Genomic DNA, 12,824 nt, shown 5'->3' on the forward strand with positions numbered 1-12,824 from the left:
CTGATCCAGACACAACTAAAGTCTTCCCCTGCTTCAGGGCTCGAGATGCCTGCCTCAAATTCTACATCATCCAAACTTAGAAGTCCCAGTTACCATCTACTTAATTTCCAAAGATAACAATCAAAACATAATGAACACAAAGAAACGAAGAAACCAAGTAGTTTGATGCATTACCGTCTCAACAGAATCAAGTGCTTTGCTTCCAGCTACCTTGAGACTCTGTGATATCTTCAAGCGGTTTCTGCACTTCCCTGATGGCTTTATTGTTAATAACTTAATAGGCAGAGCATATCTCAACAATGCTCCTGGGTCCTTTATTGGCGGTCCCGAGATCAGTACAGCCAAATCAGGGTACACTGGGCTAGCCGCATAGGCATTGTTACACACTTACACCAATCCAATGTGGGAACTCCCGTTATTAATCTGACTGCCAAAGCTATAGAAATCGCACACTCCTTTATCGAAAATGACCACATGAGGTTTATCGTCTTTTCACATACACCCCTTGAGGTTTTAATAATTACACATACACCCCCTGAGGTTTTAAAATTGTTGCATATAACCCCCTATAGTGAGACGAAAATGATGAGAAATTATGCAAAAAAACATGCTAAGGGATTAAATAGCCTAATAAAATTATTCAAGGTGTAAGTTCCAACCTGAATACAAATATTTTATATTTTATTTATTTATTTATTTTTCTTGTAAGGGGTTATATGCAACAGTTTTAAAACTTCAGGGGGTGTATGTGTAATTATTGAAACCCCAAGGGGTGTATGTGAAAAGGCGATAAATCTCAGGGGGTGTAAGTGTAATTAACTCCTTCCTGCTCATTGCTCAAACAAGTGAAAATGCTCAATTGGGTCACATCATTAATTAACACTCAATTTTTGCAATAAGGTATTCCACTACTTAAAGAATACAGTTCATGAAGTTAGTGTGTAATGAAAATCAACCTGATTTCATAAATTTTGATGTTATGACGTGAACATTATATATGAACAGTTCATACATTCCACATTGAATTCACAGAATTTGATTGAACATAATGCTGAATACATCAAATCAAGACAATTTAGAGCACACGTAGATTTCAAGAATACCAATAAAGAAAAAAATGTGTAAAAATTTAAACTTAGAAAAACCCATAACCAAAAAGTGGCACCTGTTGTTCTGTATCTGACATTGAATGGGAAATGGGGAAGAACGGCGAGTTCCGAAGTCGGTATAGGAAATTGGGAAGCGAGTACGGTTGGTGGGCATGGTGACGAATTTGGAGGAAGATGGAGAGACAGAGTTGTGGCAGGACTGCAGGAGATAATGGCTGCCATTAATTGGAGGTAGAGTAGTGGCAGTACAAGTTAGTGAGAGTCTACAAATTACAAGACAAGTAGCACATGGGTCAGTTTTGATCGGCAAGGTGGGTTGAATTTACTCAAATTTAATGTATGAAATCTTTTAAATTGGCTTCAATGTTTTACTTGGCTGTGTAACGCTCTTATATATATTGTTCCCTGTATATGAACTTTAATGTTTTTTGTTGCATCATGCATATCCAACTGAATAAACTGTTATTGGGTATACTTTAAGTTAATTATTTTTTAAAATTATAAATTAAATGTTTGTATTTAATAGTCAATTTACATTAAAATAAAATTATAAATTAATATTTAATTAAATTGTTGGGATTACTAATAAAAAAATTGAATCAAAATAGTGGCACCCTTTTAAAAATTGGGTTGAACTGTTGGAAATATCTCATGTGGATTAAGCAAAATTTTTACAACAACATTCTCATTAGCCAATTTAAGGAAATATAAATGAATGTTTATTAAGATTTTTTTTATAGTCCATTAATTATTAGGTACTATCAAATTTTTTTATTACTCAAACACACCAAAAGCCTTATAATTCCTTTGTGGGCCACCTTCTACAGAAACCTCAGCAACCTAAACCCGCTACATCCTCACGCACTCGTAAAACACTTCTCCAGATCACCATCTTCAACTTTACCAATCTGGGTGGGGATTTCCGATCTGGGTGTTCTTGTTCTTGGTTTGTATCAAACCCTTTCTCTCGCCCCCTCTCTTCTTCTATCTCTCTTCTCTCTCCTCTTTCTCCATTTCTCTCTCTTCTCTCATTTGTCCCTCTCTCTAGTCTATTGCAGAGGCCGGCAACGACCACTAATCTGGAAAAGAAAATCTAATCAATCGGTGGTCCAAATCCTCAATCAAAGAAACTGGGTACCAGTGATCCTTCCAATTGAACTTGGTTGTTGAGCTCTCATCTTCAAGCTCATCCTTATCTCCATACTCAACCTCATCTTGTTCAACTTGTGTGGGTCACTTTGGGTCTTTGGTTGTTGGTGGTAGGGTATGTGGTTCATATCTCTATAATTTCAGTTTTTTTTTTTTTTGGTCAACCTCTACAATTTTAGCTAAAAGGTCCAAATTCTAAACCAAAAAGCATCCATTTCAAGTTTTTTTTTTTTCTAACATTCTTCTGAGCAACTTAACATAACTGGAACTAAAGTTTCAGAAAATACCCATATCAAGTGTTCTACAAAACTGAAACTGTAGTTTCAGTTTCAAAAACTGCAAGTTGCAGTTTCAAAAACTGCAGGTGAAACTACTGAGTTAAATAAAAAAATCAAGAACTTGCTACTGATAAGAAAGGCACGGGAGTGGACTTGGCTTCCCCGATAACTCTTTGGGTGTTGTTATAGTAAGGAACTTGGCGTATTCTTCGACTTTGGAGGGTGAGAGAGCAGAGCGAGGCCAGCTGACCTGAATGTTACAGTAAAGTAATCTAATTATTAAATATTATAAATATGTGTATTACATGTTACAAATAATAAGTAAAGTGTAGACCAGAGTAATTAATTTTTTTTTAAAGGCCAAATTAAAAAATGGAGTGATAAGTAAGGAGAAACATTGAAAAAGTGTTAAGTGCCTCCATTTTTCCAATAACACTAATGCTACTCACACAATTGTTATTATCGGTCAGCTACGACTCACATTTACGTTAAAAAAAAGGAGAGCGGTTTTGCTCACCTCCTTTAACTCAGGTGTATGCTCACCTCCTATCTAAAATACTGCCACGTGTTTGAAAAACTAACCATGAGTTAACTATTGTATTTAATTATTTATGATGAGAGCAGTTTTGCTCACCTCCTTTAACTCAGGTGTATGCTCACCTCCCATCTAAAATGCTGCCATGTGTTTAAAAAATTAACCATGAGTTAATCTATTGTATTTAATTATTTATGATATTATAATGATGAGAGAGAAAAATAATTTAACAACTCTTTTCTACTTTTATCCTTATCTTTTATTACTCAACTTTTTTCCACTTTTTTATTACCTATTAATTTTTATTTTCTCTTTTATTTAATTATTTCTAATAATTTTTGCTTCTTTTGTTTTTTTGCTCTTCTCCAGTACGCCTCTAGTATCTAAAAAACCACATGCATTTAATAATTTTTGCTTTTTTTTGTTTGCTCTTTTCTAGTATGCCTCCAGTACCCAAAAAACCACATCCAATTTTTTTGGGTCTTCTCATGTATACACCTTTTATCTACTTTTTTAATTAATTAAAAAAAATAATCCAACAACACATTTTTTTTTGCCTAAGAATTCTTCTTTCTTGTCTCATACATGACATTTTCAGATCAAACAAATTCTTAGGTCAATCAAAGGTGTTGCAGCATTTGAAGAGAGAAGAATAGTTGCAATGACATAAATTTTTTTTTTTTGAACTCATGTAACTTTTTTATTGGATTTTCTATGTATGTAAATGAGTTGTTTTAGATTTTTGTTTGGCCAACATTTTAGATTAAACTTTGCAAATGAGTTTTTTGCTCGAAATGCAAATGTGTTGTTAGAATATTTTTATTTTTTAATTAATTAAAAAAATAGATAAATGTGTATACATGAGAAAACCCAAAAAAATGGATGTGATTTTTTGAATACTAGAGGCGTACTGGAGAAGAGCAAAAAAACAAAAGAAGTAAAAATTATTAGAAATAATTAAATAAAAGAGAAAAGAGAAATTAACGGGTGATAAAAAAAAGTTGAGTAATAAAAGATAAGGATAAAATAAGAAATGAGTTGTCAAATTAATTTTCTCTCTCATCATTATAACATCATAAATAATTAAATACAATAGTTAACTCATGGTTAGTTTTTCAAACACGTGGCAGTATTTTAGATAGGAGGTGAGCATACACCTGAGTTAAAGGAGGTGAGCAAAACCGCTCTCTATATCATTATCTTATGTTTTTATAATGGATAAATAATAACAATGACATTTGAATCATATGATAACCATGCATGAGTTTTCCATGGGGGTAGAGATCTCTTGTCCCCAAATTTTATGTCCCCTCTCACATATTTTGAGGGTCTTTTCGTAATTTTTATTTTACTTTAAATATGTGAGAGGGGATATGGAGGAACGATGGAAATTTGGGGACCTTTCCATAAACATGCCCTAACAGGCTAACTGGGCATTTCTCGTAACGAGGTGGGTCCCATATATTGAGAGGTCCAATTCATTGTGAGAGATGCTCTATTTGAGCATGTGGGCGCACCTCATTACGAGAGATGCTCTGTTGGAGCTCTCAGTGAAGACACACTCTATAAATGGCTAAATTGTTCAGATGACGTGTTCAGTAAAGCATGATTGCATGAACAGTTAAATTATATTTTACTCATTCTTTGAGCAGAGAAGTCCGCTGTAGCACAAACTCAAATTGGCTATTGTGATCAAACGGCTTCGACTCCCGGCAGCGGAATACATTTTACGTTTTACAATCTTTTTGCTCTTTTTTTTGTTTGATTAGTAATTTAGTCATATATGTTTAGCTGACTTGTAAACTTAAAGCATGGCTTTAGGAAGTGAAAAATAATTCAAGCATGGCTGAGTCCATGAGAAAAAGAACCAGCCCCTCAGATTCGATCGCCAAGTTAAGGTGGGATGGGATTTGTGATTAATTTCTGTATATATTCAACATTTAATTGCCTTTGGGAATATAATGTTTTGAAGCTAAAGCATTTTCTTTTTTAATTTTCCCCTCAATTTTCAGCCACCATTACGTGTGATTAGTGATATTGGTACCCAGTTGGAAAGTTGTAGTCAGTAGTCTCTCTGTATGTGTGTGGTGGTCTTGCATGTTTATGTGAAACCAAATTGTGGGTTTTTGACAAGTAATTAGTTGCAGACAATTTCAAATGAGACTGCATCCACTACGTCTCTGGGTACTGGGGAGTATGTTCAAAACATTGTTATGATTATTCTTCTGATTAAGTTATTTTTGTGTTTATTTTATCCTTATTTTTGTTGAATTGTGTTGTTTTTACTTAAATCAATTAAACATGAAAATTCATAAACTTAATGAATGAATTAAGCATGATTTTTTTTTTTTTTTTTGACAGATGAAGGTGGGAGCGGTAACTTCAGGATTCTTTTCATTACAATTCCTTAAACTGTGAGTTTGTGAAGTTGTTACAGGTATTACACCCAATGCGATTTCTTCCTACTTTGTTGCTATCACTGATGTACTCATTGTGCACTTCAGATTGCATTACTAAAGCAATTAAGACTTGAGAGTTATTTACTAAAACAGATGACATATGTGTTGTTGGATGAGTTTTCTGTTTTTTTCTTTTTCATGAAAGTATTGTAGTATGAGTTAGCAAAGTTTTACAACATTTTGGTGAATGGTCAATACCCTGTACAAACGAGAACTCGCTCCAAAATATTGTATGAAAGAGTAGTCCAAGATTTATTCTTGCTGAGAACCAATATACATGTGAAAAGTTGCCATGAAATGAAATACTGAAATCACTTCAATATACTTAAACAAGAGTATCTTATTTTTGTGCCATAACCATATTCATAGCTTCCCCAGTTCAGATCATAAGGAGCTGCTCAAGTGTAATGTCTGGTACTTGTCCATAGGAATATGGAGTTTGGGATGATAAGACCTGAGAAACCATGTGCATTGTTGGCCTGGATTGTGGATGGGAATGTCTGCATGCTATTGCTAGCCTTGCAATGGTTTTCAGTTCATGAGGTGAGATTATTCTGGGTTTGATTTTGTAAGCTGGCCTTCCATTTGAGAAGAGCTTCTGCTTCAGTAGAGCTAGCAGACGCCAAAGCATGGTTTGGTTGTGAAACCAGCAGAACATACAAGATAAGGCAATAAGCTAGAAATCATACTTTATGATAATAAGTTGAAGATTCCATTGCTTTTTGGTTTTTGGTGTGTGTATTGAATGTTAGAGTGATGGCAATAAGCTGGCCTTCCATTGATAATTTATATTATACTTTATTATATGGTTTGAAACTGGTGATGGTGTGCGGAAGACTTTGTAATTTTCTGCATACACTTTAGTCAAAGTCATTTTCAAATGCAATTATAATTGATAATTTGCTTTTGGGTTGCTTGAAGGATTGGTGGTCCATGAGGTGAGATTATTCTGGGTTTGATTTTGTAAGCTGGCCTTCCATTTGAGAATAGCTTCTGCTTCAGTAGAGCTAGCAGAAGCCAAAGCATGGTTTTGTTGTGAAACCAGCCGAACATACAAGATAAGGCTATAAGCTAGAAAGCATACTTTATGATAATAAGTTGAAGATTCCATTGCTTTTTGGTTTTTGGTGTGTATAGAATGTTAGAGTAGAGGGTTGATTTATAAGGCCATCAACTAGTAATTGTTCTCTTCCCACTTGGAAGGTCACTCTCCCTTCTTGAGTTCGTTCACATTATGAACCTTTTTATGGTTTGAAATTGGTGATGGTGTGCCGAAGACTTTGTAATGTTCTTCATACACTTTAGTCAAAGTCTTTCCCTTGTTGAAAATCGAATACAAACAATTAATGCAGTTTCTCATTGGATTGAATGGCATTGGTAGGCCAGTTGTTAAGCCAACTGGGCGAACGTCACGGGTGATGACATATTGATATCGACACCTCTAGTTTATGGACATGTTCTTCATCAAATGCTTCTGTGGATGTTTGATTCCATTAAACTGTTCATGTAATTTGGCTAATCATTTTATCATTAGTCTGCAGGTTTTTCCCATCAAAATTTGATAGTGAAAAAACTTCGCCATCATGCATATCACCCTGTTCTGTATGCCTGTCTTTCTTTCTTATTGTAATGAAGGCAATTGCAAGGAAAGAAAGCAAAAGTGCTCCCAACAGAGGGAAAATGATTAGAAACACGAGTTTTCGGTCCTTTTTTGGGATATGCTTACTTCCTACATAAGGATTTCAGGGTTGCAGTCCTCCAACATTACCACACAATCCTTTGTTTCCCTGTAATGCTTCTATGGCAGCATCTTGAACTGCTTTGTTGTTGGGGATGGGACCCTGTAACTGATTGTAGGATATGTTGATGTACAACAGACCAACCCATTTTATCAAAAGTTGTTGGAATGACACCGGAAAGATTATTGTGGGAAAGGTTCAGCTTCTCCAAGCTCTGCATATTACTCATTCTTGAAGGTATCTCGCCTTCGAGTGAGTTATGACTTAAATCTAGTTGGGACAGGTGACCTAACTTCCCCAACTGAATTGGAATTTCTTGACTGAACTTGTTTTTGCTCAAATTCAAATAGTATAATCTGAACAAGTCACCTAGAAAGCTTGGAATTGATTCATTGAATTTGTTTGCAGACAGGTCAAGATATTTAAGATCAATCCATGATCCAAATTCTGGGATTATACAACCCCGAAAGTTGATTGCCATTCAACTTCAGCGTCATTAAAGAAGTCAGTCTCCCTAATTCCTTTGGGATCACCCCAACTAAATGATTTGAAGAAAGATCGAGTTCATGAATTTGGGTTACGTTGCCAATCTCAGGTGTTATGCTACCAGTGAGTTTGTTTCCTGCAATTCATAAGGTTGCTAATTTTGGGCACTGCCTCCAGTTATCCGAGATTTTACCATAAAGTTATTGCCATCTAGGCCTATAAATCAAAGATTCGGATAGACACCAAAGTCTTCGGATATAAGGCGCATTCTGATCAAGCTGGTGCAGGCTTTCAAGCTTTTGGGGATTGAACCTATTAAATGGTTGGTGGCCACTGAAAAGTATTGGAGTGATCTACCTTGGCAAATATTCTGGGGCAAATGACCAGAAAGTTGTTTAGAATTGAATTGCAGTGCAACCAACATGTTGAGATTCTCTATCTCGAGGGATGGAGCCTGAAAGTTGGTTGTTATCAAGTATTAAGCCCTTCAAGTTGCTCTAGTTACCAACTGAAGTGGGAATTGAACCACTAAGTTTATTACAGTTCAACTCTAGCTGCACAAGAGATTTCAAGTTCCCAATCTCTTTGGGAATAATGCCAGAAAGTTTATTTCGTAACAGAAGGAGTTCGATAAGATTTGTTAGGAAACCAATTTCTGGTGGGATTTCCCCAGACAACTGATTATAAGATAGATCAAGATAGATGAGTTTGGAGAGGGAACTGATTTCAGGTGGGATGGCATGAAAGAGCTTATTCATGCTGAGGTCAAGATATTCAAGATTTGGGAAGGACAACAATGAAAATTCATGAAGCGTACCTTGTAAACCAGAATTGGTAAGGTTTATCCTGTTGACGCTTACATCAGTATTGCATGAAATACCAGTCCAAATATTGCATGGGTTTGCATTTGCTTTCGGGTTGCTGGAAGAATGGGTGGCAATATTATTACTGGGAAGGTAAGTCCATGAGGTGAGATTATTGATGTGGGTTTGATTTTGAAACCTGGCCTTCCATTTGAGAAGAGCCTCTGCCTCAGTATAACTAGCAGAAGCAAAAGCAAGGTTTGGTGATGAACTCAACTGAAGAAACAAGAAAAGGCAGGCTAGAGAGTATACTTGATCATAGTAAAGTGAAGATGTCATTGTTTGTTTGGGTATACAATGTTATAGTTCAGGTGGCTAGGCTACATTTCCTTTATAACGCCCTTACTCATTATTGTTCTGTTCTCTTAATAAATTCATCCCAAGACTTCAAGCTTCAGAGAGTGACACTATGAAGATGTCAACTGTTCTTTCACATCATTAACACTTACGTCAACTTGAGGCTGTTTGCATGCAAACAGTGCATTGATTTGGTAGGGGCACCGATGACGAACGCTCTAGAATATAGATTCTCTATTGTACTTGTTTTTACTTATGTCAATTTTAATCATGTATTACAATTATAAGGGTTGTGAGTTCAAAAATGTGACCTCACACACTCAAAATATGCTCACACATCCTTTGATTTATAATACACTTAATCCAACGATTTAGTACCTCTATATGATTACAAAGAAATTAAGAATTTACAAATAAGGCAAAACAATTATTGCAAAAATTACAACCCAAATGGAGTGCCTAAATATAATTCATTACAACATATGGGCTACTGATTAAGATACATTAAATGGCTTTAATGTCTCACCTAAACACAAATTGACCCTCTATATGGTTTTGTATTGTTATAATCTGAGAAATGTGGTGCATGGTAGGCCTAAACTGTGGATCTGCATTTAAGCATGCAACTGCTAGCGTTAAGATAGTAACAACTTCATCCAGAATTTTACCTGTAGGAGGTGGAAGGCGATCGTCCCACACATCCCCCAGCTTATTACCTTCCCGGATTGCTGGGGAACTCAAAGACCCTATTAGACTGATTGGGTACTTCCCTTTAATCACTTCAAGCGCTAACACTCCAAAGCTGTACACATCACATTTCTCTGTCACCTTCAATGTGTAAGCAAGCTCTGCGAAAAGGGGTAAACACAAAAACTACTATTTATAAAGTAACTTTTTGAGAGAGAGAGAGATATATATTACACTGATTCTCTACGTCTATGTAAAATTAAGAGAATGGTAGATTATGTACATGATGGGAAATGAGAAACAGGATCATCTGTTAATCTTTTTGGAGCTGATCTTGTGTTTATTTCCAAAACAACGTCGTATGAAGTTTAAGGGTTAAACTTTTGGATTTAGAGTTTAGAGTTTAAAGTTAAAGTTTAGTATTTATATTGGAAAGATAACTAAATGGAAGTCTAATGCGATAAAATTTTAGACATAAACACAAGATCAGCACTAAAAATACTTTCATGTCAAGCAATGTTGTCAAACTGCCAATCAAAACCATTGATAAGGTGAATTCTTATTTGAAAGTGTGTTCGTGATTGGTAGCCTAACAAGGTAACAATGTCAGATTCTCTATAAAACAGCATTTTCATTATATTCATTACCTGGTGCTAGGTATCCAATTGTTCCTGCAACCGCCGTCCAATTAGATGAGTCCTGCTCTAGAAGCTTAGCAGTGCCGAAGTCAGAAATGTGAGCTTCATATTCAGCGTCTAGCAAAATGTTTTTGCTGGATATGTCTCGATGAACAATTGGTGGGGACACATCAGAGTGCATGTAGGATAAACCATGAGCCACACCTCTAATGATATTCACCCTTTTGCTCCAATCCAATTTCTTAGCTTCCTCTCCATTGCACAAGATTGAAAACAAGCTACCCTTTTCAAGGTACTCATAAACCAAAAATGAGTGTCTGGCATGCGAACAGAAACCATAAAGCTTCACAATGTTTCTATGGCGTATCTCAGTTAATGCCGTTACTTCGTTTAAGAACTCTTTTTGAATGCTACTCTCACCATCACACTCACGGTGAAGTTTCTTTACAGCTACCAAGTCATCTGATGGCAGCTTTGCTTTGTACACGCTTCCAATTCCTCCCTTTCCAATGCAATATGCAGCATCAAAATCCTCAGTTGCTTTTACAATTTCTTCGTACAGTAATTTCCCATCAAACTTTGATATCGGACACAGTTCGAATTCTTTGGGGTGCATCTTGCTTTGTTCTGTCTGTTGACATTTCTTTTTTCTTTGTAAAACGCAGAAGAAAGCAATTATAAGTACTCCAAGGACAGGCAGTGGGATTAAGTACACAACTATGACACCAATTTTGGAGGTATGCTTTTTTTTGCCGGGATTTTTGCAGAGCTGTAGACCTGTAACTTTGCCACACAAACCTTTGTTCCCTTGCAATGATTCTATGGGAGCCTCTAGAAATGCTTTGTTGTTCGGAATGGGACCCCAGAATTGGTTGAATGATACGTCAACGTGCTCCAAGCCACGCAGTTCATCAAAAGCCCTTGGAACAACACCAGAGAGGTTATTGTGGGAGAGATTTAGTGACACCAAGCTTTCCAAATTAACAAACTCTGTTGGTATCTCTTTAACGAGGCAGTTGTGACTCACATCTAGTACAGACAGCTGAACTAACTTACCCAACTGAATTGGAATTCCTTGGCTTAACTTGTTACTGCTCAAATTCATGTGGTGCAGTTTCAGAAAGTTTCCTAGGCTGCTTGGAATTGAGTGGCTCAATTTGTTTGCAGACAGGTCAAGATACTCAAGGTCAGTCAGAGATCCAAGTTCTTGAGGTAGACCACCAGAAAGTTGATTGTCATTCAGTATAAGCTTCCCCAATGAAGTCAGTTTTCCAAGTTCCATAGAGATCTTCCCAACCAAATGATTTGAAGAAAGATTAAGCAAATGTAGTTGAGTCAAGTTTCCAATCTCAGGTGGTATGGAACCGGTAATATTGTTCCCTGCAATCTCAAGATTTGTTAGCTTCAGAGAGCTACCCCATTTATGTGAAAGCTCTCCATAGAATTTATTGTCACTTAGATTTATGTAATCCAAGTTTGGATAGACACCAAAATCTTCAGATATATTTCCAGTGAGTTGGTTTCCATCAAGGCGGACTCTGTATAAGGTTGTGCAGTTTCTCAAACTTTTGGGGATTCGGCCTATGAGACGATTGCCATTTGCTGTGAAATTTACAAGCAATCCACCTTGGCAGATGTTCTCTGGCAAATGACCAGTGAATTTGTTTCTGGCAACTCGCAGCACAGCCAAGTTCCTGAGATTTCCTATCACTTGAGGAATGGAACCTGAGAGTTGGTTGTCACGAATGTATAGAACCTGTAATTTGCTCAAGTTACCTATTGAAATGGGAAGAGGGCCACTGAGTTTGTTCTCCCTGAGATTTAGAAAAAGAAGAGACTTAAGCAGGCCTATTTCTTGAGGAATGGAGCCATTTAACTGATTTTCGTATAGGTACAGGGTCTGAAGATTTGTTAGGAAACCAATTTCTGGTGGGATTTTCCCGGAAAACTGATTATTGGAGAGATCAAGGTAGATGAGTTTGGAGAGGGAACTGATCTGAGATGGGATGGCATCAAAGAGTTTGTTCTTGCTGAGATCAAGATATACAAGATTCGGGAAGGCCAAGAACGAAAATTCATGAAGCGTACCTTGTAAAACAGAATTGGCAAGGCTAATCCTGCTGACACTTCCAGCAGTGTTGCATGAAACACCAGTCCAAGCATTACATGGACCTGCATTAGCTTTTTGATTGGTGGAAGAGTTGGTGGTTTCACTAGGAAAGTAAGTCCATGAGGTTAGAGAATGCTGGGTTTGATTTTGAAAGCTGGCTTTCCATTTGAGAAGAGCATCTGTTTCAGTGGTAAAACTAGCAGAAACAAAAGCAACGTTTGGCGATGAAACCAGCTGAACATACACGATAAGGCAATATGCTAGAGAGCATACCTTATCATAAGTTGAAGTTCTCATGGCTCTTGTTTGCATAAACAATGTTATAGTTTAGGGTTTTATTTGTAATGCCATTAGGTGTTATTCTATGGCCCTCTTCAAAAGTTGGAAAACTGAAGATGGCGTGCAGACTTCGAACACACTTCAGTCAAAGTCTTTGGGGATGAATGTTTTTTTGTTTTTTCTAAGAAACTATTA

General features: G+C 36.5%; 1 protein-coding gene and 1 pseudogene across 2 annotated transcripts; both read right to left on the minus strand.

Moving 5' to 3' along the window:
* Window positions 1-6,006: 6,006 nt before the first annotated feature.
* LOC147279456 (uncharacterized) lies at window positions 6,007-9,097 on the minus strand (annotated as a pseudogene).
* Window positions 9,098-9,285: 188 nt separating this feature from the next.
* LOC147279457 (uncharacterized) lies at window positions 9,286-12,661 on the minus strand. Of its 2 annotated transcripts, none has more exons than XM_086252524.1 (2): window positions 10,250-12,661; window positions 9,286-9,763 (listed from the first exon to the last, which is right to left on the minus strand). In XM_086252524.1, exons 1-2 carry the CDS (start codon window positions 12,645-12,647, stop codon window positions 9,438-9,440), a joined length of 2,724 nt encoding a protein of 907 aa, XP_086108650.1. In that variant the 5' UTR covers window positions 12,648-12,661; the 3' UTR covers window positions 9,286-9,437. The 2 variants fall into 2 exon arrangements, with proteins under 2 accessions (XP_086108650.1, XP_086108651.1); XM_086252525.1 differs by lacking the exon at window positions 9,286-9,763 and having other exon boundaries at window positions 10,317-10,565; window positions 11,530-12,661.
* Between the last annotated feature and the right edge of the window lie 163 nt (window positions 12,662-12,824).

Source organism: Dryas octopetala, chromosome 7 (genome assembly GCF_963921425.1).
Source record: "Dryas octopetala chromosome 7, drDryOcto1.1, whole genome shotgun sequence".
NCBI lineage: Eukaryota > Viridiplantae > Streptophyta > Magnoliopsida > Rosales > Rosaceae > Dryas > Dryas octopetala.

Excerpts from the sequence above, each read along its gene's own strand:
- LOC147279457 (XM_086252524.1), bottom strand. The coding sequence starts at position 12,647 with ATGAGAACTTCAACTTATGATAAGGTATGCTCTCTAGCATATTGCCTT. Across the intron at positions 9,764-10,249 it reads AATTGGATACCTAGCACCAG|AGCTTGCTTACACATTGAAG; the intron begins GTAATGAATATA and ends CCCTTTTCGCAG.